Below are 26,558 nucleotides of genomic sequence, written 5' to 3'. Positions count from 1 at the left end.
TCATGATCCCCAGCAATTGACACTGGAGATTATGACAAGTAGCCAGTGACATTATCCTCCATGAATTTATCTAATCCTTTTTAAAAGCGCCTGTCTTGGGAAACAATTTTCTCTTCCCCTGGTTAAGCATCAGTATTGAAGGAAGCTAGACACAGGAAGAGAGGCCAGTTTGCATAGTCCAAATCACTCTCCATCATTCCAATGTTCTATGTGTATCAATTTCTATAATGTAAAAAAAATCAACTAAATGCTTTCTCCCCTCTCCTGTAGCCCCCCCCCCCAAAAAACCCCCACCTGTCGGTGTTAACTCATTTTTTATCATCAACATCCTGGAAGAAAAACAAGAATCATTTCTCTGATTTACAGATGTTTCCCTACCTGGTCACACACAGGCAGTTCTCAACTCACCACAGGTGACCAGACAAATGGCATTTTATGTGCGTCCCAAAACATGCGACCTGGGCATTCCACATATATACCATAGCTATCTGAAGAGATACCTTTGGCTGAGGCAGCTGGAAAATCAGCTCTCATGGTCACAGAAATCACCGCCAGGAAGTTGAAATTGTATCCACTGAGGAATCTAATCACACATAATGTTCTCCACATGATCAAGACCTGCCAGGAGTCGCTACACAATTCATAAACACATGGACTGCGTGAACTGGCTTTAAGAAACTCAGGAGTGGACAATAGCTAGGACAGGCCACAGGTTGAACTACAGCATACAGAAGGTACTTTCTATACTTTCAGGTACAAATCTCATAGGTTCCATGCAGCCTTAACTCCCAGCAAACTACATTTTGGAAAATGAGTGTGTCCTCCCACAAGTAATTCCCCCCTCCCTCCTAATTAACCATGGTTTAGTGATCGCATCTGTAGTGAGACAAACCAAGGTTAACATGAACCAAATTCCCTCACATAGTCTAGCCCAAGAACATAAGAAGAGTCCTGCTGGATCAGGCCAAAGGCCCATCTAGTCCAGCTTCCTGTTCTCACAGTGGCCAAATGCCCATGGGAAGCCTGCAAGCAGGACCTGGCCACAGCAACTCTCCCCACTTGCAATTCCCAGCAAGTGGTATTCAGAGGCCTACTTTGTCCAATTTGCAAACTTAATTTTTTCCCCCAGTCATTGGTTCATGAAGAAACATGGGAAGAGCCCTCCCAGAGAAGAGGGACTCACTGTTAAGCCACTCTGGGAATTGTGGCTCTGTGAGGGGAATAGGGGGTCTCCTAATCAACTCTCAGCACCCTTTACAAACAGCAGTTCCCAGGATTCTTTGGGGGAAGCCATAACTGTTACAAGTGGTACAACAGTGCTTTTACATGTATGGCGCAGATGTGGCCAATGTTACATCTCTATTTAAACAAAAAGTTGCATCATCTCGGTTAATACACTCATCGCCTTTGAAGCACCATGCACCTTAAGAGCTTTAAAACATTTCATAGACTTTAATGAACATAACTTAATTATCAAATTACATTTTGTACACCAAGATAACTCAATGGCATTCCTTTCGCCGCCTTGGCAAGCTCATGAAAGAAGTCCAACAAAGTTCATGTGCATGGCATTGATGGAACTGGTCCAATTTTGCTTCGTCTCATTTTGCAGATTCATCCATCCACTTGTCTTGGGATTGCTGTTTGCAGTATCTTCTGATACACTGTTAACAGGGCAAGCCCAAACAGGTTTACTCAGGAGCAGGTCCCACTGAAGCCCTATGGATATTACTCCCTAATAAGTGTGTTTAGGCTTACAGTCTAAAGAGTAGTTTACACTAAAGGATCTACTCTAGAGCAACCTGTCAGAGGCTCAAGTTTTAGTAACAATATGTATGAGTAGATGTTGTTTCCATAAATTCGAAGAACCTGGCCCTTACTTGCATCCTCTAATGCAAATACTGGCCGGTGCTCACCACATACAGGTGCGGGGAAAGAATTTGCACTGAAAGATCTGACTAAATTTGGGGATGAAAAAGAGTTACTTAAAAAATGGAAGTCACATACACTTAGTCATGGCTGCTGTAAAAGAACAGCTCCTGTCGTAATAGGCTAATGTCAGACACATCTAGCAGTTGCACTGGACTAGAGCTAAAACAAAAAATTGAGTCCTAAAGAACATTAACCATGGACTTTTCACATTCTGTAAATATAATGCCCAAAGGAAATACACCTGTTTTACAATGCAGTCATTTCACCAAGACTAAGGTGTAAAGTTGGGCTCATAATTTAGAGAGGGTAAGAAGTCACTCTTGCATAAAGTAAGGCTGCAATTTGTTTTCTTCAATCAGTAGTAGCAATATACACTCAGCAGCACCATGGGGGGGGAAAGTTCTCCACAAAAACTCTCATCGTTATGTGAAATTAACGTGTACACCCTGATCCAGCAAGGGGAAACCACGTGTGGAAGCAAACGTGTCCATCCACAACTAACGTAGATTCAAAGGATCATTGTGGCATTCCACCACACCGGCACAGGCACCCCTGGACCCCTACTGAACTGGCTGGAGGCATTTTTTTTAATGTAGCGGTGCATCTCTTTCCAGGATAATAACTGTTGCGCAGGACAAATTACGCATGTCTAGAGCTAGATTGCAGCCATGATGTTTCCAGAGTTCTTTTAAGCCAGGGGTTCCCAAACTGTGGCCTGAGGACTGGTCTGCGGCATGTCTGCGGATGTGTGGTTGAAGATAGGACAGCATATTCATTGCATGGAATATTCCTATAGATTTCTAATTGTGCTGTGGTATTATTGCTTCCTTCGTTTCTTATATTGTAGTTTATTGCATTCTGTGGATAAAATACAATAGGCAAGAAAAAGAAGAGGCAACAAAAATACAATTAAAAATCATACAGCACCTAGCACAGTGCATTAGTTGCTACAACAGCAGAAAAATCATTAAGTGGTGCGCCAAGACCCTCAGCAATTTTCAAGTGGTCCATGGCAAAACATTTGTAAACTACCACTTTAAGGAGCACCCAATGCCTCTTATTTCGAGAGGGAGAATCCACAAAGTATGTCACATTTTATGGCCATGCCCCTATGTCATATGCTGTGCCATCTTAACCAATACCCAATTCCTCTTTTAGCACAGCTTTGCCAACTCATCACCCACTCCTCGATGCGTGACACACCTAACAGATCGTCCCACAGGAAAACCTGCTTCTCACCCTGCCTATGGATGGATACCACAGCTTTAAAAATTCCTCTTAAAAGTTTTGCAGAACACCACAGAAAGGCACAACAGAATGCCACAGAGCTGACTGCCAAAATGGCCGATGGGCTAAACTGCACCCCTTTCCCAGCATTCCATGGTCCACTACACAAGCACCATGCTGCCATTACCATCTCAGATCCGTATCACCAAAATTTCAGTTGTCAGTGTGCCCATTCTTGGAGCTGGAAATTAATTCCATTCTTTGGACCTCTCCACTGACCAGACAATTCTCATCTCTTAATGTGACATGAGTAAGTTTTATTTCCCTTTTGTGGTGGCAGAAAAAAAAATGTAACAGCCATAGGGCACATTTGTCATCTTTTTCAGTGAATGTCGGTTCTGTTTGCCGAGTTCCATGGCACCAGGCAAACCACAGTGGGCACAATCCAGCAGGAATTCCTGCTGCGCCAGCTCCACTAGTTTCAAAAAAGCACATCCATGCCATGCATTTCAATCAAGAGTGCATGGTGGAAACCCCTAGCAGACCATGTCCCTTAATCTTACCTTGTGTGGGCTGAGGGCTACCTGTGCAATGTGCAGCCTGAATGGTCCCCTCAACAGCAAGGGGGGAGGAGATTCTAGGAGAATCAGTAGTGAAATGAAGAAATTCTGGCACTGAATTATGGCTGCTTCAGACGTGGCATTTTTCTTCCAGGAGGGGAATGGAGGGGAAATCTTTATGCCGTATGTTGTGCCCTGCGTGAAAAATGGTGCGTCTGTTCTGCCAAACAAGCACATTTGGAAGCCATAACGCACACCCCACCACACTAGCCTTTCAATTAACAGCCAATCATTACGCAGAATGAGTAATGATTTAATAGAATCATAAAATAGTAGAGTTGGAAGGGGCCTATATGACCATCAAATCCAACCCCATGCTCAATGCAGGAATCCAAATCAAAGCATTCCCGACAGATGGCTGTCCAGCTGCCTCTTGAAGGCCTCCAGTGTCGGAGAGCCCACTACCTCTCTAGGTAACTGGTTCCATTGTCGTATGGCTCTAACAGTTAGGAATTTTTTCCTTATGTTCAGTCAAAATCTGGCTTCCTGCAACTTGAGCCCATTATTCCGTGTCCTGCACTCTGGGACGATCGAGAAGATTTATTCTAGACTGTTCCACTTCAGATAGTGGGGGGGGGGTTCACCTGCTTTGAATGCTCCCCCAAGAAAGCAAGCTTGGATGTGTTACTTTACTACATGCAGAGAGGGGGTTTGTGTTCCTTTTTACATGCGAAACTTTCAAAAGTGCAATATACTTCCCACCAGCACTCAGAACTGGTACCATACAGAATTCTATCACTTTCTGCTGGGTGGAATCTAGCCTGGCTCTAAAATACACTGTGAAGTCAAGAGACCCAGGAGGGCTTCAATTCTGATAGCAGGGATGCTGGGTGGAAAGTTTTAATTCTTTCCCCTGAACTGTTTCTCCAAATCTAAACCAACACACACAGACACAGCTAATGTTATCCCTATGGATTGCTTTAAAACAGGGATGGTAACAATGGCCCTCCAAATGTTGCTGAACTACAGCTCCCATCAGCCCCAGCCATCATGGCCAATGTCCAGGGATGATGGGAGTTATAGTTCAGAAACACCTGAAAGGGCATGAGTTACCCACCCCTGCTTCAAAGGAAAGTAAAAAAAATGTCAGGGGATCCAATTACAGGTCTCCCACATCCATATATATTTTGGGCCTACGTCAATAAAGGTTTCCATCCCACCAAAATGCTTACTTGCATATCAGATCACTCATATCTATATTAGTTGTGACCAAAAAGGAAACAAAACAGAACAAATTTTGTAGCCTGGTCATCTGGAGGAATTCCTTAACTCAGCACAGGCGACCAGATGAGTGGTCATTTACAAAGGTGTTTTCCATGAATACACCACATGCCTCCCGGTGAACCACAGTGTGTGATAGAGACATGTGCATCTGGTAAACACGCTGGGCCATGTGCCAGGGATCTCAACTGGAAACACTTCCAGGAAAGTGTCTTCCACACGTTTAGAATCATGCATCTCCCTTTACAATTGACAACACTCTTCCAGGGAACACCAGTGCACACGCCACAAATACATGTGCCGTGAAAAGTATGGTCAGGCTTCCAAACTGCACTGTAAATATGCAGCAAAAGCGACATGTGATTTTCACGTGCCATATGGGTGGGCACTTCCCCCCCATACCTAAGTATAGGGGGTGTACTTTTGTGAAGCAACCTGGGTCCCATCCCCTGCATCTCAGCCCATAAATTCAGAGCAATCAGTAGGAAGTAAGTCAGCAGGGGAGATATTCTTCATATTCATGAATAATATGAGGAGACTAAGAATGTTATAAATCAGATGTGCCGATTGTAGGAAGCGGCCTCGCACTGAGTCAGACCACTGGTGAATCTAGCTCAGTGTTATCTACAGACTGGCAGAGCCTCTACAAGAGTTTCAAACAGGAGGCTTTTCCACCCATACTTGGTGATGCAGGGGATTGAACCTGGGACCTTCTACATGCAAAGCAGGTGTTCTACCATCCAGTTTTGGCCTCTCCCCAAAAGTCCCACTGAGTTCACCAGTATTTACTCCCATGTAAACAAGCAGAGAACTGCAGCCATAAATCCTTGTGGTAGGTTTCAAGTAAGATTCAGGTTCGGCTTTAGCCTTTTGCCAGCTGACCTCCTTTTCTACTTGCAGGGAGTTTTTAAACTTATGGGACCACTGGAAATCAGATCTAAAACCAAAAGGGAAGTAGGATCAACAGGTGTTTTCAGTTCAGGTTGTTGTTTTTTTTAAGAAAAACACCCTTCCCACTTTTATGTGCTGGATTCCCAAAGAGATACCTAAGAATTGATCCCATTTGGCACTAAGGATACGTTTCACACCTCAACCAACCACCCTCTTTCATTCTTCAATGCTGGTATGAACCACCCATAAGACAGAAAAGCTTTTGCCAAAACGTAACCATCCCCAAAGACCTACTTTATAAGCAACCGTAAGAATATTAGAAAAGCCCTGCTGGATCAAACCAAAAGCTTGTCATCTTGTCCAGCATCCTGTTCTCACAGTGGACACCCAGATGCTTATGGGAAGCGGGACCTAAGCACAACAGCACTCTCCCTATTTGTGCTCCTCAGGAACTGGTCTATATACTGCCTCCGACAGTGGAGGTAGTAAGCAGCCGTTGTGGCTAGTATTACTGGCCACAGAATAGTATAGTTGGAAGGGTCCTGTAAGGCCATCAAGTCCAACCCCCTGCTCAATGCAAGAATCCAAATTAAAGCATCCCCAACAGGTGGCTGTCCAGCTGCCTCTTGAAGGCCTCCAGTGTTGGAGAGCCCACCACCTCCCGAGGTCATTGATTTCGTTGTCACACCACTCTAACAGTTAAGAAGTTTTTCCTGATGTTGTCGAAATCTGTCTTCCTGCAACCTGAGCCCATTATTCCATGTCCTGCACTTTGGGACAATCGAGACAAGATCCTGGACCTCCTCTGTGTGACCCATTTCCACAGTCATTTGGGAGCTTGGAAAGCGACATGGCAAACAAGTTTTCTGCACTCACTGAACTGTCATGGTGACTCACCCAAAGAATCCTGGGAGCTGCAGTGTAGAATCCTCGCTGGGATCCTTCACCTCCCTTAGGCGACATCAGCCCACAGGAAGAAAACGGCTGGATGCTAAGCCAGTATAAGGGCCAAGCTAATACTACCCAAAAGCACATGAGATTGCTTTCTATTTAATTAAGGGAGGTGGTTGATTTTCATTGGGACTACAGCATGCAGGATGGGGAGGTCTACTCTTTCCTCCTCAGCCACGGTCCTGATGAAAATCCCACCTTGCTACTAGCCTTATGGGGGAAGTTCTCATTGGTGTCAATGGGAGATTTCCCCTCCCTCCCCCCAAGTCTTTCCCATATTATTATTTTATTTTAACAATATTTATATACCGCTTGATTGTAAAAAAAACCCCTCAGTCTAAGCGGTTTTAGAAAACACATTTAAACTTATCAATAAAACAGTTAAAAACAAGTAATTAAAACATTTAAAAAAACAATTAAAACAGCAACTAACTAAAAAGATTAAAACACATCAAGGTCTATGTGTCTGGATAATAGCAGCATTTTTATCAGAATCGTGGCAGGGGAAGGGTTAAACACCGCCAGTGTTCTGGGGTCCCCTCCACCTCCCCACATACTTTCTAAGGTAGGTCACATCTAATTGATTCTTTACAGCTACAATCCTAAAACTTTAACTGGGAGTAAACCCCACTGAATTCAACAGGACTTACTTCTTCTGAGTACGCATGGTTAGGATTGCAGTTTATTCAGTTTCCTGAACAGAAGCAAGACTGTGAAACCAGTTTAAGGCTGCAGTCCTATGCATACATACCTGGGAGTAAGTCTCACTCTGAACTCAAGTGTGGTTTAACTTCCTAGGAGACATGCATAGGATTGGCAGTTATGTCTCCTGAAAGCCAGTTGTTGGAATCCACAAGAGAGGAGAGTGCTGTTGCACTCAGATCCTGCTTGAGGGCTTCCCAGAAGAGGCATCTGGTTGTTCACTGTGAGAAGAGTGGGCTGGCCTAGATGGACCCTTGGCCTGATCCAACAGGGCTCTTCTTATGTTCTGACTGATGTCCATTCACCCAGTGGCCATTTGAAAGGAATTCAAGGCTTTCCAAGGCCATTCCCCTTAATAGACGTCACTTATTCCACACCTTCTAGGTCTAGGAGGTCCAAAAAACAGCGCCTCCTTCTGCCTCCCCAAAGTTTGAACCGCCCCCCCCCCAACTTTGGGGACCTGACAGCCCAGGTAGCGCGTCTTTTTTCAAAATTCAACACCTTAACCTAAAGGCTGGAATAAGGGGGCACCCCCCTGTTATATCCTGGGGCGTAATCGTAGGATATGGCGGGGGCAGGCGGGAGAGCGCAATCGGGAAAGAAAGGCGCAAAGGCTGCGGTGGGTAAGTGGGCCGTCGCCGCCGTCGTGCTGCTGTCGGGTGCCGTCGCCGCTGGCTCCGACGGGGTGGCGTACAGGGCGGCGACGGGGCGCAAAGGGGTCTCGGGGAAGAGCAAGTGGGTCAGCGGGTGGAGAGGCTCGTACAAAGGCGCCTCCATGCCCAGATCCGACGGCTGCAGACGGCTACTCTGGAAGACCGACTGCTCTTGCTGCGGCTCCGGGAGGAGGCTGCCGTAATCGGGGACGGCCAGGAGGTCAAACAGCTCGTCCGCCGGGAGGAGGCCTGCTCCGGGTTCTTTCAGGCCGGTACTCGGCGCCGCGGCGCCTCCAACGCGGCTCGTCGGGGCCGGCTCGGTGAAGAAGGAAAGGGGCAAATTGCGGTTCCGGAGCGGCACCTTCTTTCCACCGCCGCCACCAGCAGATGGACCCGGGCCGCCTTCTTTCCCTCCTCCCAGCCCGCCGCCTGCAGCAACCGCGGCGGCGGCAGCAGCGGCAGCAGCAGCTCCGATGGCGCCCGCCCGCTCGAAACCCGACGGCCGCAAGGAGTCGAAGAGCGCGGCCAGGCTTTTGCTCTGCAGCGCGCTGGCTTCGCGCTTGGCCGGCGGCTTCCAGTGCGCCGCGCCGCCGCTGGGTGGCGAGGCGGACGCCGAAGAAGTGCCCCCGAGCGCCGACCCGGCCGAAGTCCGCTTATTAGGATGATGGTGGTGATGGCTGATATTATTACTGTTGCTGTTATTATTATTAGACGCCTCTTGGCTTCCGGGCGCTGGGGACGCCGCCGTGGCCTGGGCGCCTCCGATCATGCCGGTGCAGCGCTTGATCTGCTTCTGCAAATATTTCCGGTGGTTCACTTTCCGCTTGGATTTCACCGGCTTGTCCAGGGCCAGCTTGATGTTGCTGGAAGCCGAGTCGATGAAGCTCAAAAGGTCGCGGGTGGCTTCTCTGAAATCCCCCGGATCGCTTCCTCCTCCTCCTCCCAACAGGAGGGAACCCCCGTCTTCGTAGGTCTTCTCCAAGTCTACGAAATCCCCTAACCCCGCGGCAGCAGCCGCCGCCGCCGGAAAGCAAAAGGGGATGAAATGGTGATGGGGGTGAACGGTTGCCGCTTGCACAGCCATCGCGCGGCGGGTCGCTTTGCTCCTTCCAGAGAGTTTTTTTTAAAAAAAATATGCAGAGGGTCTTACTTTTTAAAAACGTCTCTCTCTCTTCTGCCCGCCGCTGTTCAGGACCGCCTCGTGGTCACTTTGCGTCCTGGAGGGAAGGAAATGGTCGTCGGGGCCAGCCGCCAGTGTGGCGCGGTGGCATTTTCTCTCTTCTCTCTCTCTCTCTCTCTCGGGGCTCTTCTGCCTCTGTGTCCTGCAACCGCGCGCAACGCACCCTCCCTCCTTGGCTCGATCCGCCTTTCGTTGCCTGGGTCACCGATGCAAACCAGAACAAGAGAGGGAGAGAGGGCGCGTCCGGACATCAGCGCTTGGCCTCCCTCCGACGGCTTTCCACGGCCATCTCGCTCCCCCGCCCCGCCTTACGTTTAGCTCCCAGAGGAAGAGGGGGGTGGGGAGGGGAAGGGGGGAGGGGCCCTTTTGAAACGGGTGTTAACTCTTTCTAGGCATTTCCTTTGAAATGAACAGAGCCTCGTCAGATCAGTTTCCAGAGGGCATAAGCGGTCAGGTCCTGCTTGTGGGCTTCCCATGGGCATCTGGTTGGCCGCAGTGAGAACAGGCTGCTGGACTAGGTGGGCCACTGGCCTCATCCAGCAGAGCTCTTCTGATGATCTTCCACCAAATGAAATCATTTCTAAGTTTCACTCTCAGCTTGAAGGCAGCTAAGAGGATGTACAATAACACACGCGGCATAACCCTAAACCAGTTCATAGGCAGGTAACCTTGTTCAGCTGCGTACACACCAGACCTTTAAAGCACATTCAAAGCACACTTCCCCCCCCCTTCGAAAGCTGGGTTTTGTTAAGAGTGCTGGGAACTGAAGCCAGTGGCTCCTGGTGTCTCCATGTCAAACTGCTTCAGTTTTTCATCCAAACTTTCAAGGAGCTGTCCAAGGTGCTTGAATGTTCAGACTAAAACCTGGAGCGGATGCCACTGCCTCACTGACATGGAGCCACCAGCCCCCACTGGTTATAGCTCCATATAGCGGGGTAAACTACAGTCTACTTTGCAGCAAATACAACTACAGGGGTGGTTGCAGGTGCGAGGAATCTGTGGCCCTCTAGATGTTGCTGCATTCCCAGTTCCCATCATCCCAAACCATTGGCCATGCTGGCTGGAAGTGGGGAGTCCCATGAAATATCTGGAGGGCCACAGGTACCCCACCCCTTCCATAAAGCCTAACAAATGCATTAGGGAATAAGCTTTCATGGACTAGAGACCACTTCAGAAGCATGAGGTGCAATCCTAAATTGGCAACCATTACATGTATGGGGTGTGTGTGAGCACTGAGGTCCGAGGGAAAAGATTAAGAGCTCACACACAGGCAAAATATGCACAGTGACCCTTCACAACAGCAGTGACAGGTGATAACACAAGCATACATCCATGTTCTAACTTTGTTTCCCTCTGACCTCATTGCTTACAACACACACACACAAATGAGGATCGTCCACAGATGCCATAACACATTTATTAGTCTTTAAGCCAGTGTGGTGCAGTGGTTAAAGTGTTGGACTATGACCTGGGTGACCAGGGTTCGAATCCCCACACAGCCTTGAAGCTCACTGGGTGACCTTGGGCCAGTCACTGCCTCTCACCCTCAGAGGAAAGCAATGATAAACCACATCTGAACACCGCTTACCATGAAAACCCTAGTCGTAGGGTCGCCATAAGTCGGGATCGACTTGAAGGCAGTCCGTGCATGCATGCAAGGTGTCACAAGATGGTTGGTTGTTTATCTTAAAACGGGTGGAGAGCCTCTTTCAGTGCATACACCACACCCCCTCACAGGCCACACCCCCAGGGGCTGGATGGACAGCTCCTCAAATATTCAGGCTAAAACCCAGAGCGGATGCCACTGGCCCACCAACATGGAGCCACCAGCCACCACTGGGCGTGGCTGGAGGAAAATGGGTGTGGCCACAGACAAAGGTGGGCAGAATCATAGATAAGGCACTTACGTTTGCACAAGACAGGAGGTTACATTCCAGCCATGCAAAAGTTGGAAGTTTCTGCCTCTCTCCATCCTCTCTCCAGACAACCAAGTCTCATCGCCGTTCTGAAACCTATTCCCAAAAACATATATATATATATATATGGGACCCTCTCTAGTTGTGAATGTAGTTTGTTTCAAGCTGTTTTTAATAATGAATTTTATATTGTTGTGACCCGCCCTCCTGGGACCTACTGGTGAAGGGTGGGTAAGAAGAAGAAGAACCATCTAAGTCAGTCATGTTTGTTAACTTCAGTGGGTCTGCTCTGAATAGGACTAGCATTGAATACCACCCACTAATACATACAGCGGTGTCACTAGCAGGAGTGCGGGGGGTGCGGACCTCCGGTGCGCGCCCTCCCAGAGGCATGGACGAGGTGGCTGAGCTTGTGCGCACGCGCACATGTGCGCTCAAGGCCAGCCACCCCATCCATGCCCCTGGGAGGGCGCACGCCGGAGGGGCACCCAGCCGGAGAAGGCCTGGGAACGCCGGTGCACCTCCCTCCCCCCGCCGACGCTGCTCCCGGTCTCGCCCACCCGCCTCCGAGGAGTTGGAGCAGCCTTGCCGGGCAACAGCGTGGGGCGGCTCTGGGTGTCACCCCCCTCATGGTGACACCCGGGTGCGGGCCGCACCCTCCGCACCCCAGTAGTGCCGCCCCTGAATACATAACATACAGTTGACCCCTTATCTGTTTACTTCTCACTTCTGTATCTCCCTCCAAAGTTCTCAGGGCGGTGTGCACCTGAATGGCACTCATTCTCTCCTCACAATGACCCAGTGAGGTAGGTAGATGAGGCTGAGAGATGGTGACTGGCCTCTAGGGATGGATGAATGTATCCGTCTCTCCATTTGTCATTTTCCTGGTTTGGTTCAGTTCTCCAGATCTCTGAATCACACATTTTATACGCAGTTTTGCCTGACAAATGCATTTTTTGCAAGGTATTTGCTTAACATAATGCATTTTGCATGTTATTTTCACTATTATATGCATGTTTTGTGCACTTTCATAAACACATATTGGATGTGCATATATCGGAGAAGTGCAAATTTCAAAGGACGGCTGTGTTTCGGTGAACACAACATTTCAGAAAGTGCTAATTTGGCAGGTTCTCATTAAAACCGAAATCAAACCGAATTTCTCCTCCACCTCTATAATGGCCTCTCAGTGAAGTTCATGATAGAAGGGAGCCTTGAACACCTGTCTCTCTGATCCAATTCCAATCCCCTAACTGAGGGGTGGGGAACCTTTTCCCAGCCTGAGGGCTGCATTCCCTTCCAGGCAACCTTCTGGGAGCCACATGCCAGTAGTGGGCGGGGTCAGAATGAAAAGTGGGTGGAGCAACACATGCCAATCTACTCTGTCCTCTATTCAGGCAAGCAAGACATTTTATCAGAGTTCTAAGACACATTCTAGACAGCGGGAAATGCTCAAGGAGGATGCAAAGCTTGAGGCCTTGGGTGGTTCCCAAACATTTTTCTCACACACCACTTTAAAATTGCTGATGGTCTTGGGGGACCCCCAAATGATTTTTTTCCCCTGCCCATTGCAGCACTTGTAACGCACTGTGCTAGATGCCGTATGAGTTTTAGTTACATTTGTATTTCTTTTTCCCTTTCTTACGTCTTGTATTTTATTGTATTACAATTTGCATTCCGTGGAATTCAAATTGCAATGCAAGACAATACAGTAAAAGAAAGAAAAGAAGCCATCAAAATAGAATTTTAAAAAATCAAAATGACTATTTAATGCAGACATGCTGCGGACCACCTGAATGAAGTCTGCAGACCACTGGTGGTTCACAGATCACAGTTACAGAACCCCTTTACTATAGTATGCTGGCACTTTTGATATTGGCCATGAAGGCCATCAAGTTTCATCCCTGAGGGTCCAAGAGTATCCAGACTCAGCCTTAAATCCATAAGGGGTTATCTTCCACTCCGCAGGTCCTACTAGGTTTCACACCTACCCTGATATTGCCCACACACACACAACCTGATTCTCCGCTTTCTATCCTCCAATTCCATCCCCTGAGCATCTGGGTCTGGACATCAGTAGACTTGTGTATCCTATATATTATTCACTAATAGGCAAAAAAAAACCCTTGCAGATAAGAACGTACCTATAGCCAACAGATATTTCTATCAAAATCTTAAAAGCAGGGAAATTGGTCAGCTATAGTGAATGCACCAGGGGAGCAGTAAACCTGACCTCCTCTCTGAGATATTGGACTGCCTACAAATTTGTCAAAATGCAAACACAATTTGGGTTGGTCTTTCACAGTCCAATCCACTTCCTGTGTAGCTTGGAAGAATTTGGTAACGTGTCTCTGAGCATATGGTGAGTGGTGGCAACACCTGCAATCAGCCCAAATAACAGAAACAAGATGTGCTGTGCTGATCTTGTTTTAGCAGTGAGGAAGCAACAATATTAAGACACTTGATATAGTTCAGATAGTCACTTTAAATATGTTTGATTTACTTTGCAATTTTAGTGAAGTTTGCTATAGTAAATCATTCTATTTTGCTTCTGTTTCTGTGAATATGTGAAGTACAGCAACACTTTGCAACACTAAAAAAACTCCAAAAACAATTGTGGAATAATAACACTGAGTATTCTGCAGAATAGTTTCCAGTAGACATGAGGAGTGTCTTAGTTTGCACAAGATAAAACAATGGGAGGTGAAATATATTCTAGCAAATTCTAGGTGTGCTCTGTGTTTTTTATTGACCATGCCCACCTTTCCTTAAGTTGAATAATTTAAGCATAGCAGGCTGAAAACATGCATCTTGGACAGGCCAAGTTTGTTTTTTCCATCAGCTAGAATCATTGCTTAAGAAGTAACATATTGTAATCAGTCTGATTTTACATCAAACTGCAGTTTCAGATTCAATTGATAATGCACCCAAAATAGAAACAGAGCATAACCTCCAGTTTGAAACAAAAAGGCTGTTTTCACCATCATGTGACATTGACCAATAAAAAGGCTTTGAAATTAGTAAAAATAAATTTGACACAGATTTCTAGGATGAATAATGAGAGAAATATAATTTTCTAGGTTAGATTCTCTATAAAAACAAAAGTAACACAGGAAAGAAGTACAGTAAGAACGCCAACAAACATACAAAAATGTAATTCTCCGTCTTTGGAGATGGCAGGTGTTGCCACCACTCACCATATGCTCAGAGGCGCATGTTGCCAAATTCTTCCAAGCTACACAGAAAGTGGATTGAACTGTGAAAGACCAACCCAAATTGTGCTTGCATTTTGACGAATTTGTAGGGCAGTACAATATCTCAGAGAGGAGGTCAAGTCTCCTGCTCCCCTGGTGCATTCACTATAGCTGCCCAATTTCCCTGCCTTTTAAGTTTGATAGAAATATCTGTTGGCTATAGGTACATTCTAAAACCACAAGGATTTTTGCCTATTAGTGAATTTTACCTTTGTATTATAAGCTTGTTTCTACACGGTCATGCATCCCTCTCTATAAAGGGTATAGTTATCCAGGGTCTCAGGGTATTTGTGTCTTAGACCCCATACTTTTTTGGGAGCCAGATCCCAGCAGGGTCCTATGTCTCTAACATCCTACAAGTCAATCAGAATGAATGGGAAGTGTGTTAGATGCTGAGAAGAGTCTTCTCACATGCTTCCTTGTCCTTTCTTGCTGATTGGAGCCAATCAAAGTGAAAAGAGGTGAGTCAGCGACTGAGTAGTCTTCTCAGTAGCTCACACACTCCCCTTTCATGCTAATAGGCTCAGACATTTATTTCACTTTAGACAGTCATGGCTTCTCCCAAAGAATCTTGGGAAGTATAGTTAGTGAAGGGTGCTGAGAGTTGCCAAGAGAGGCCCTGTTCCCCTCACAGATCTTCAATAAGAGCGACTGACTGTTAAACCTCTTTGGCGACTGGAGCTCTGTCAGGGGAATAGAAGTCTCCTTTCAGCACCCTTTACAAACTACACTTCCCAGAATTCTTTGGGGGAAGCCATGACTGTCTAAAGTGAAATAAAAGGCTGGTGTGGTGTGGCCCCCTGATTAGCCATGCCAAGCAGCTGTGAGTCTGGCTCTTAGAACACTGACAGTTGGTTCTTAATTAGCATGCCCAACATTATGATAGATTTCAATGATAAATTTCTTAAATTAATTAAAACTCAGCCAGGCATTTTTTTAACTTTTAAACTGCAGAAGATGAAGATCAGAGTATGGGGCAAGGTCAGTAATAAGATTACAGGTACTCTGTGAACATGGTTAATTTTTAATTAATTTCAACAAATTATGAGAACTCTGACAGAAAAAAGTCCAAAAGGGGTCTGGATTTTTTTCTCTCTTTTTACATTTTGAACTCTAGATTCTTTCTGACTGTTTTGTGTATCACCGTGAAAACTTAGAGGGTTGTTAAGCAAGCATTTCTGAGTTCAGGACTATAAGTTTTGTAAGGTTTTGTTTTGAAATGAGCTTATGGGAAGCATCAGAATGGCATGAGGGGTATTTTCAGTTTAACATTGCGGAATGCAAAAATTCCATGCTGACTATAGTATACAGCCACTATCATGGCTGTATAATTAACATTTGTTGATCCACTCACTGCTGCCATGTGGCCCCGGAATGCTGCTCAGAAAGGAATGCAGTCCTTGGGGCCGGAAAAGGTCCCCCCCAACATAAAATCTGCATAACCTTTTGATAGGTCTCAGAAGCAAAGCTCACAGGCCACCATCAGGATTGATGAGGCAGGGCTTTTTTGGTGGTGGCCAGCAGAAGCTGGCCCAGGAGGGCAAGCCAAGACATTACCTTACCAAATGAAATTTCAAGCAAAGTTTTTTTTAAAGTTTCCCCAGTTTCTCAGACCCACACTCTTCTCTGACCGTCTTACACTCATATCCTTCCATTTCAACTTAGAGAAACCTCAGGAGACATTTCTGTCAATCTCCCATTCTCTAGCCAATTAGATTTTTACACTGCTCAGCCAATCCCAATCGAAAACTGTTGCTACGACCAGGAGGTCTCTGCCACCCATCACCAGGCAGAAGAACAATGTGAAAAATTAGCTTTTTCCCAGAGCTAGCACCAGGTTCCCACCCCTTCCTATTGCCATGAAGGCAATCCAGCCAACCAGGACACATGAATTAGCATACAAACATACCATAGACATATAGGCATAAGGCCCTGTGTTTATGAAGCGCCATCCCAAGAAATATATATTTGGCTTTTTCTTTGCCACCTTTCAAAGGGGCCTTGGAAAACATTTTGTTTTCATCTGCTTTAAAGTGCTGTGAATTTTAACTGCTTGAACCGATGCTATCTCTATTTGCTTTATCAGAGCACTTCTGATGACTGTTTTAATTTTGCAACGGCAAAAGATAAGGTTTTAGCTGTGTTTTATGTTTTCAATCGCACCTTGAAGAGGGCTTGCCCCAAAAGGTAGCACAGAAATACTGGAAATAAATCAATATAAATAAATAAACATTATCAAACAGTTGGCAACTGCATTTGCTTATTCTTCCTGTCACCACCTCATATTTTCCCCCAGCCCTTTCCCTCTGGCGTGTCTATTGGATCAGGGGTGGGGAACCTTTTTCAGCCTGAAGGTCACATTCCCCTTTAAGCAGCATTCCAGGGGCAACACGCCAGTGATGGGCGTAGCCACAAGCAAAAGTGGGCAGAGAGATGAATGTGACTTTACATAATAGGCTACATTCCAGCCAATAGCGTGGCGGCAAATTCAGAAGTGCAGGATCCCTTTACGATATTCCCAGCCACTTCCCCTTCTAAGATTAAACAATATTTTTTGCCGCTGAATTGAGAATGAGATTCTTGTTAATGCCTTCTCCCACAACAACAGACGTCCTAGGAACCAATTAACATGAAGTGGGAGTGTGGCAGCTACTGAGAACACTTCTCAGTGGCTGACTCACCTCCTTTCACTCTGATTGGCTCCAATCAGCAGGAAAGGACAAGGAAGCATGTTAGAAGACTCTTCTCAGTGGCTAACACACACCGCTTTTATGCTGATTGGCTCACAGGATGCTGGAAACATAGGCACCCTGCTGGAACCTGGCTTCTAAAAAAGTAAGGGGTCTAAGACCCCACGAGACCCTGGATGACTACACCCCTGAGACAGCAACACAGCAGTTAAAGGTTTCTACCTGCGCATAGATGCACACACGTCTCTGTCCTCCTTCCAAGCAAGGCAGAGACATTATCACAGTTAAAGGGCACGCTCCAGCCAAACGGAAGCACTCAGGGAGCAGAACCTGAGGGCCAGTCAGAGGGACCAGCACCCTTGCACTAGATTGTACACCATTACTTTACATTGCTTACAGCAGGTGTTCCCAAACTGTGGTCGAGCTTCATTCAGGTGGTCCACGGCCAGTCTATGAAGAACACTTACAATTTGACTTCTGTAGGATACTGTGTGGAATTCAAACTGTAATACAATCAAATGCAACATAAGAAATGAAAGAAACAATGAACGTGCAATTGAAAAATCCTACATTATCCAGCACAGTGCATTACAATTGTTAGAAGAGGCATACAAAAATCATTAAGTGGTCCGCCAAGACCCTGAGAAATTTTCAACTAGTCCATGGGGAAAACATTTGGGAACCACTGACTTACAGGATAGGGGTCTATAAATAAAATCGACTTGATAGATATTTTGGTCCTGAAGCCCTGTGGAGTTCATTGTTCAAAAACGCTGCCCATATAAATGTTACAAAATAATTATTTCATTCATTCATTCATTCATTCATTCAATAAATTTATATCCTGCCCTTCCTCCTAGAAGGAGCCCAAGGCGGCAAACAAAAACTCTAAACACGCTCTAAATCATCTTAAAAACAAAAGACTTTAAAATGTATTAAAATAAAACATCTTTAAAAAACATATTAAAACAAAACATCTTTAAAAACATGTTTTTTTTAAAAAAAAAGCTTTTAAAACATCTAAAAAAGTAATTCCAACACAGACGCAGACTGTGCCGACAGAAATAATAATACCACTAATAAAATAGCAACATGAATAATGATTTTAGTTTTTAATTAGTTCATTTATATACCACCTCATATTTCAACAGAAATCTCTAATGATATTATTATTATTATTATTATTATTATTAATAATAATAATAATAATAATAATAATTTCTCTCCCACTGAAATCAATAGGACTTAAAAGTGCTTCGTTTGGGGTTGGATCATCACTATTTTTTGGCATCAGAGAGCCATCCTGGCTTTTCAGTTTGCTGTGGTTAACAGGATGGAAGGAAAAGGAGCTCACAATGGAGAAAGGCAAAGGCAAATAGATTGGGGGTTTGGCCTTTTTTTAATTTGAGCAAAGTGGGGGGGGGAGGTCCTCCAGCGATGGGAAAATGAGAGGGGCCAAACAGGTGTTCCAAACACACATTCTCATTTCCTGCTTGTGTCTTAATCTGCTCGTCAATCCGGCAAGTCGACTCCTTGCGCATTCTTCCAGCAGTGGGAATTTCGGCCCTTTCCTGACAAGCATTATGGAGAGGCTTTGACATACAGCCTTGCAGGACCTAAATAGGCTGGCCTATTCTTTGCCTTCCCTGAAAGAGAGCTTTGTGCCAAAGCTTCATTAAACTGCACCACACAGACCTTCAGAAACTGGGGGGGGGGGAGGGAGGGGAAGGGGGGGTCTCAATAATGAACAGTCGATTTAACTGGAAAAGCTGCGAGAGCTGTTAAATTAAAGGGAAATAAACCACACTCTGGGCTCGGTGACCTAAAAGGGGAGGGAGGACCTTGCAAAAGTTTGCAGCCTTCAAAACACAGCTTGGAGCAGGCCGCATTAGATGCGTTAGAGATTCCATTGAGGGGTGTCTCACATCGCAGCCCATGCAAATGGGCAGTGTGGTGCTGTGGTTAAAGAGTGCTGTACTAGGAGCGGGGGGCGGAGATCCAGGGTTCAAATCCCCATTTGGCCGTGAAGCTCACTGAGTCGCCATAGGCTGGTTACTCTCTCTGAGCCTAGCCTACCTCACAGGGTTGTTGTGACGACAAAATGTGGAGGTGAAGGGAAACTGTTCCCTAAAAAAATAGCAAAACTTTGCATTTTTACTCTGTATGAATTAGGGGTGATGCTCACGTTATCCCAGCAGCAAGGAAGATGCCGCATAGGTCAGTCATAGGGCAAATGCTTTGCATGTGGAAGGTCCCATGTTCAAATCCCTGCCTCTCCAGGTAAGGCTGAGGCTGTCCTCTGCCTGAAACCCTTGGGGGCAGCTGCCAGCCAGTGCACACACTACTGAGCTAGACAGACCAACGGCCAATGTTTCAATGGCTTTGCTGGAGGAGCCCCTCATAGCCTCACCTGCCCCTTGCTCCTGCATTCTCATAACCCTGACAATAGCTTCTGCTTCGACAACTCTACTGCCTTCTGGGAAGGGACCACGGAACAGTGGAAGAGCACATGCTTTGAGTGCAGAAGGTCTCAAAGTCCAAGCCCATTCCACCCCAGCTTTAAAAAATGATGAAGTAGCAATGGGGGGGGGAATCCTCTACCAGCACCAGTGTCCAGCAATCCCAACCCTAAACCTTGCAGGGGGAGCTGGACCCCAGCACTACTAGCAACCTTGAGGAACCTGACCTTTCCTGCACAGCCTTCTGATATGAACATTCCAGCTGCAGCACCAGAGGTCTCCAGACCAGTTGCCTGGGCTCCTGTCCAGAGCTCAGACTCTCCCCCTCATCATCCCTCCCAGAGCCGCAGAAGCAGAAGAGGCAGTGAGCCTCCAGCAGAACCTCCAGCAAGGGAGTCTGCCAGCTGCATAACGCTACACTTCATAAGAGACTACTAGTAGAAGGTAGCGTGTCCACCTGAGCAGAGCTTGGAAAAGTTACTTTTTTGAACTACAACTCCCATCAGCCCTAGGCAACATGGCCACTGGATTAGGCTGATGGGAGCTGTAGTTCAAAAAAGTAACTTTTCCAAGCTCTGCACCTGAGAGCCAGGAAGGGGTGGAGCTTCCAGCTCCTACACAGGATCTTAATCTGAGCCAGGCCATTGCCAAAGCAACAGTTTCACAACGGGAAAGCCTGCGGATGGTCCACTGAGAAATGGAAAGGGGGTGAGCCTCCCCTCCAACTGCTACGTGGGCTCTCAGTGCTGAACCAGGCCATTGATGAAGCAACAGCTTCCTCTGTGCTCTGTGGCAAGTGCCTGTTTACAACCAGGAGACTGACAGACCTGTGAACCTCTCCAGAACCAGGGAAATGGACAGCCTGAGACTGCAGAGAGCTGTTACCAGTCAGTGTGGACCAGTGGTACCCCACCTGTTGTGGTTTGAAGGCATATCTGGAAATCTAAGGGTAGAAATACACTCACAGTTCTGCCGGTTCCAGTGAGTCTCCACCTCTGTCTTCTGAAAACGGGGGCACAGGACGCTAGTCAAACCCTGCCCCTGGTGGGAGCAGCTTCAGTGCATTTTTAAAAAAATCAGCTTCAAAGACATTTCACAACTGATCAGCAGATCAGCCCATTCCCCCTCCAGGTGTGGCTAATGGAAAAGCTTTGCTCTGGCGACTAGTGTATTCACAGGCTAAGAAACTGTTGTGGGCACCACAAAATACCCATTTCACAGAATAAGAACCAGTGATGCTCAGAACACCTCCACAAATAGGCAAACAAACTACAGTACATATCCCCCACTTTTAAAAAAAACCCCACAAATAAAACACAGACGGAAATGACTCACTGTTGCAGGGTGGGGCAACTCCACTCTGCAACGTTTTGCTGCAGGATATATACATAAAATTCAGTGTGCTAGTAAGGCTCTTCAAGGCTTGGAGCTTCAGTACTCCAAGGATTGTCTCTTCTTACCCAGACCCCAGGGCCAGATTATCCATTAGGCTTAGTAGGCTGAAGCCTAGGGGCCTGGAGCTCTTGGAGGCCCATGCATAAGCTAAAAAAAAAAATTGTTGGACAAGAGCTTCCGAACCGCCTGCCATCCCCCCGCTTCACTTACCTTTTTCTCCACTGTTTTTTGCGGTTTCCCATCAATCAAGATGGCGGCCGAGGTTTGCCTAAGGGGTTGAAGCCTCTGACGCCATCTTGGTTGATGGCATGCATGCATGCTACACGTGCACATTGCTGCCATCAACCAAGATGGCGGCAGAGGCTTCAGCCCCTTAGGGAAACCTCAGCCGCCATCTTGATTGATGGCAAACAAGCAGAAAGGTAGGGAGAAGAGGGCCCTAAACACCAATCAGCCTAGTGGCCCTCCTCAGCTTAATCCGGCCCTGCCAGACCCTGAGATCTTCATCTGCAGCTGCGTACGCATGGTATCTTGGAGGCATCTCATGTGTGCATGTCATCCACACAACTGTGTCCTCATCGAAATGACAGCATGTACTCCCCCACATGTCATTTGGATTTTCCTGATCTGCAGATAATGCGGTAAGCATTACGTTATCCAGCTGTGGATGTACTAAAGTGCATTGTGTCAGCAGAGGGTTTTTGTTTTGTTTTGTTTTTAATGTGTTAGATGACATTTTGCTGGGTGCCATCCATCACACACACACACAATTCCATTGGTGAGGGACTCCTCAGTAGGCTGTTGGTGCGGCTAGGCACCCATGGCAGCTGGTGCCTTTTGGGACTCATAGGGGTAAGCAGTAAGTGGAGCCAGAGCCAATGACAGGCTGAGCCACCTAATTCTAGTCTCGTCCCATCCTCCTCCTCCCTGTTGAGTTCTACAAGGGCAACACTGAGGCGAAGGCAGAAGAAACCGACAGGCAGGGCTACCCCTTGGACTGGTTGTAAGTATGAAGGCAGACAGGCAGATGGCAGGCTGAGGGCAGAATGAGATTGTTAGGGCAGTGCCCTATTTGCCTCCACTGCTGGGCGCAAAACATGTGTTTTATTTTTATTTTTCAACCCTCTGTCCTGTGTAGGTCTTGCATGTTGGAAAACTTGTATCTCAAAGATCATTTTAAAATTGGCTCGGCCCACAGGTAAACATGCTTGCAATGGACTTCTGGTTTCCAGAATTCAGGAAGGGTAGAGAAGTACTAATTGAGGAGAAGGGACAACAACACAGAGAACAAATATATTACACCTTGGGACCAGGATGTGTAAGGGACCACTTCCCCCAATATATGCCTGCCTGGCAACCATCCTCCTCAGATGGGGCACTGCTGAGAACATCGTATGCCACAAAGCGGCACAAAGCATGTACTCAGGGGCGTCACTACCGGGCTGCGGAGGGTGCGGCCCGCACCCGGGTGTCACCATGAGGGGGGTGACACCCAGAGCCGCCCTGCCCCGTGCCATTGCCCGGCAAGGCTGCTGCAACTCCTCCTTGGAGGCGGGCGGGTGGGCGAGACCGGGAGCAGTGTCAGCGGGGCGAGGGAGGCGCACCGGCATTCCCAGGCCTTCTCCGGCTGGGTGCCCCTCCGGCGCGCGCCCTCCCAGGGGCATGGACGCGGTGGCTGGCCTCGAGCATGCAAGCCCATCTACCTTGTCCATGCCCCTGGGAGGGCGCGCACCAGAGGTCCGCACCCCCCCACTCCTGCTAGTGACGCTGCTGCATGTACTAGAAACAGCTTCTAGTGCAGCAGCTCCAGCTCTCTGGAATCAATTACAAGACAAAATCAGACAGGCGATGAGCATCGTGATGTTGAGGCACCTTTTGAATACATTTTTTGTTCAGGAAGGCTTTCCCTGACGTGTAACCCAGTCATTTATGGAATTGTCAGTTTTATTACTGATGAAATCATTTTGTGAGGGAGGGGATTTGGAGTTTGCAGGCTGCTTTTATTGTTTTTTGAGCTTGTTGAATTGATTTGTTTTTAGAGTTTATGTTTTTGGGCTTGATTTTGTTTTTATCTTTGGTGGCATTATACTGTGAAGCAGACTACAGATTTTATTATTATTATTATTAATAATAATAACAACAACAATAATAATAGCCATCAAGCACCACCACTAGTGTGAACAGAAAACAGTGAGACAGAGTTCAATTGAAAGTGCTCAGGCATGAGCAAGCATGCACAAAAGCGCACATGAAAATATCAGATTTGTGTGTTCCACAAGTGCATTAACACTCATGTGTACAGAAGGGGTTCCCAAACTGTGGTCCATGGACCACCAGCAGTCCTCAAGCTTCATCCAGGTGGTTCATGGTGTGTCCCTGGATCTATGGTTGAAAACAGGAGACAGCACATCCATCACACTAAATATTCATATTGATTTTTAAATTTATTTTATTGCTTTCATTTCTTATATTGGGTAGTATTCAGTGCTAGTGCTACTCAGAGTAGACCCACTGAAGTTAATAAACATGACTAATGTAGGTTCATTAAGGTCTACTCTGTGTAGGTTTTAGTTGAACACAACCCATTGTATTTTATTGTATAACCAACTATAGAATTCCAATTGTAATACAATATTCATTAATAGGCAAAAAAACCTTGCGGTTTAAGAACATACCTATAGCCAACAGATATTTCTATCAAACTTTAAAAAGCAAGGAAATTGGGCAGCTATAGTGAATGCACCAGGGGAGGAGGAGACCTGACCTCTCTGAGATATTGTACTTCCCTACAAATTGGTAAAAATGCAAACACAATTTGGGTTGGTCTTTCATAGTATAATCCACTTCCTGTGTAGCTTAGAAGAATTTGGCAACATGTGCGAGGATATTGGGTGAGTGGCTGGGCACTGGGCAGAGGGGAAGCCCCTTTCCTTTCCAAAAGGAAAATATTTTTTTTCAGTGTTTCCCCCAATTTAAACCAAAGCTGTCCCTGGCCACATCCACACCAGAGCTTTATTCCACTTTAGGCAGTCATGGCTTCTCCCAAAGAATCCTGGGAAGTGTGGTTAGTGAAGGCTGCTGAGAGTTGCTAGGAGGTGCCCTGTTCCCCTCACAGAGCTTCAGTCAGAGCAGCTAACTGTTAAACCACTCTGGCCACTGGAGCTCTGTCAGGGGAAAATGAGTCTCCTCTCAGCACCCTTCCAAGCTACATTTCCTAGGATTCTTTGGGAGAAGCGATGAGTATCTAAAGTGAAATCAAGGTCTGGTGTGGGTGTGGCCCCCTGATTAGCCAAACCAATTAGCTGTGAGTCTGGCTTTTAGAACACTGACAGTCGGTTCTTACTGAGCAAGCCTGCACTTATAATTGACTCCTATGCCAAATTTCTTAAATTAATTAAAAAGCAGCCAGGGATTTTTTTAACTTTTAAACTGCAGAAGATGAAGGTAAGAGTATGGGGCAAGGTCAGTAATATGATTACAGGTACTCTGTGAACATGGCAGATTTTTAATTAATTTCAACAAATTATGAGACCAGTGACAGAAAAAAGTCCAACAGGAACTTTTTTCTCTGTCTTTTTGCTCTTTGAATTCTTGATTCTCTCTGACTGTTTTGTGTATCGCCATGAAAACTTAAAGAGTTGTTAAGCAAGCATTTCTGAGTTCAGGGTTATAAATTTTGTAAGGTTTTGTTTTGAAATGAGCTTATAGGAAGCATCAGAATGGCATGGGGAGTATTTTCAATTTAACATTGCGGGATGCGAAAAATCCATGCTGGCTACCCACTCTTGTGGCTGTATAATATGAGAAATAAAAGAAGAAATAAAAATACAATTAAAAATAATCAAGTGGTCCACCAAGACGCTCAGCAATTTTCAAGTGGTCCATAGGGAGAAAAGTTTGGGGACTCCTGATGTACAGCTTTTGGCTCTCCTTCATAGTCCTCCCAAGTGAGGCACAACAGATGGCCACGAGTAAGGTGGCTTTTCAGTAGTGGTGCTTGGTTATGCAACACTCCCCAGAGAGGTCCGCATTGTGCGGTCGGAATTAAGTGGATTTTTTGCCCACCCCTGTAGTGTATTGCGTCAGTGCTATCATGACTGTGATCGTTTGAGTATGTCTTTAATCTATTCTGCCAGTGATTATTTAGAGCTACCTGGAAAACACTTTCAGGCATGCTCCCGTTTCTTCTTCCTGTTCTAGAATATTCAGTAAAGAAAAATGCTGGCAGCAGAAAACTCTGACTCTTGTGTCTTTTTTGGCTAAAGGGTAGGAGGGGGACTTGACAACCCCAGCCGGCAGCCTGTCTCTTGCCCCACAGTGTGGCGTCTCCTCTTCCTGTTTCTCTTCCTCCTTTGCAATCTGGCCTTGCTTAGGGAGGCTGTTGCTGAGGCCTCCGCTCTGTTGTTCGGCCCAGAGGTCCCTTCTCTCTTTACTCCTTCTTCTCCATGGTGGCAAATCCAAGATGGCTGCAGATCCCATGACAAGCAGGCGTGTTTAATTCCTGAAGGGGGGATCCTCAAGTAGTGTGTGTGTGTGTGAGAGAGAGAGAGAGAGAGGCTACAGGAAGGTGTGGCCGCAAGGGGATGTGGCATGACCTATGAAGGGACCCTGCACTTCTAAATTTTCTACTACACTACTGTTTCCCAGTCTTATCTGAGGTTGTTTCCATGCTGCATTTTATCTAATTCTATCCTTATTGTGTTGTATATTTTTAATTTGGTTATATGTGTGTGTAAGAGAGACAGAGGAGGGAGAGAGAGATCTGCTCTGAGAATTTTTTGTTACGGAGTGATGGTCTACAAATGCCTTTAATTAATAACTATCATGAGCCCATGTAGTGGCTCTTACTCACACTGATTCTCACCCAGGCTTTGATGCTGATATGAGGAGGAACCTGGGTGTATTCTAGAGTTTCCCATGTTATTCCAACTCTATCAGGAGGAGAGTATCGAGGCTTCCTCAGCAGAAAAAAACGCCACTGCCTAAAACAGCGTTACCCAGCCTTTTTTGACCCAACGCCCCTTTGCAAAATCTTTTTATGCCCAACGCCCCCCTCAGATTAAGTATATGCCAATGCTTCCTATTCTTCCCTTAAAGTATGAGTAATGCATAAAAGGTATTTTCAATTATTAATGATCGTTTTTATCATGCCTTTTTATTGCACTTAGATTACACAATGAATTCTTAGTATGATTTATTAATATACATACATAGTTATAGAAAAGTAAATTGAGATTTATTATAAAATACTAGTGTGATCCTTGAGCTTGATGAGTTTTGGCTAACTTCACAATATCTGGAGTATACTTGGATAGTAATAGTCTTAAGTCACCACGACTAACAATATCCAAACGGTTTCAATTCTTCAAGAGTATGCGATTCACTGCACTAAATCCTCGTTCAACGAGATAAGAAGATGGAAAGGCAATATAAAGAACTAATTAGGTCCACACAGTATGAACCAATA

General features: G+C 46.1%; 1 protein-coding gene and 1 long non-coding RNA gene across 2 annotated transcripts; both read right to left on the bottom strand.

The window, feature by feature from the left end:
- Positions 1-1,462: 1,462 nt before the first annotated feature.
- Positions 1,463-20,068, bottom strand: LOC133385601 (uncharacterized). Its single transcript, XR_009762919.1, has 4 exons — positions 19,924-20,068; positions 17,635-17,740; positions 11,285-11,389; positions 1,463-2,790 (listed from the first exon to the last, which is right to left on the bottom strand). It is a non-coding gene; the product is annotated as an uncharacterized LOC133385601 (long non-coding RNA).
- FAM181B (family with sequence similarity 181 member B) lies at positions 2,789-9,637 on the bottom strand. The gene has a single exon (XM_061628961.1). The coding sequence runs from the start codon at positions 9,279-9,281 to the stop codon at positions 8,052-8,054; it is 1,230 nt and encodes a 409-aa protein (XP_061484945.1). The 5' UTR covers positions 9,282-9,637; the 3' UTR covers positions 2,789-8,051.
- Positions 20,069-26,558: the final 6,490 nt, after the last annotated feature.

This window comes from Rhineura floridana, chromosome 5 (genome assembly GCF_030035675.1).
Source record: "Rhineura floridana isolate rRhiFlo1 chromosome 5, rRhiFlo1.hap2, whole genome shotgun sequence".
NCBI lineage: Eukaryota > Metazoa > Chordata > Lepidosauria > Squamata > Rhineuridae > Rhineura > Rhineura floridana.
The sequence above is the reverse complement of the archived record's forward strand: the minus strand, read 5'-3'. Positions and strand labels throughout refer to the sequence as shown.

Coding starts and splice junctions, on each gene's coding strand:
- FAM181B (XM_061628961.1), bottom strand. CDS start 9,281: ATGGCTGTGCAAGCGGCAACCGTTCACCCCCATCACCATTTCATCCCC.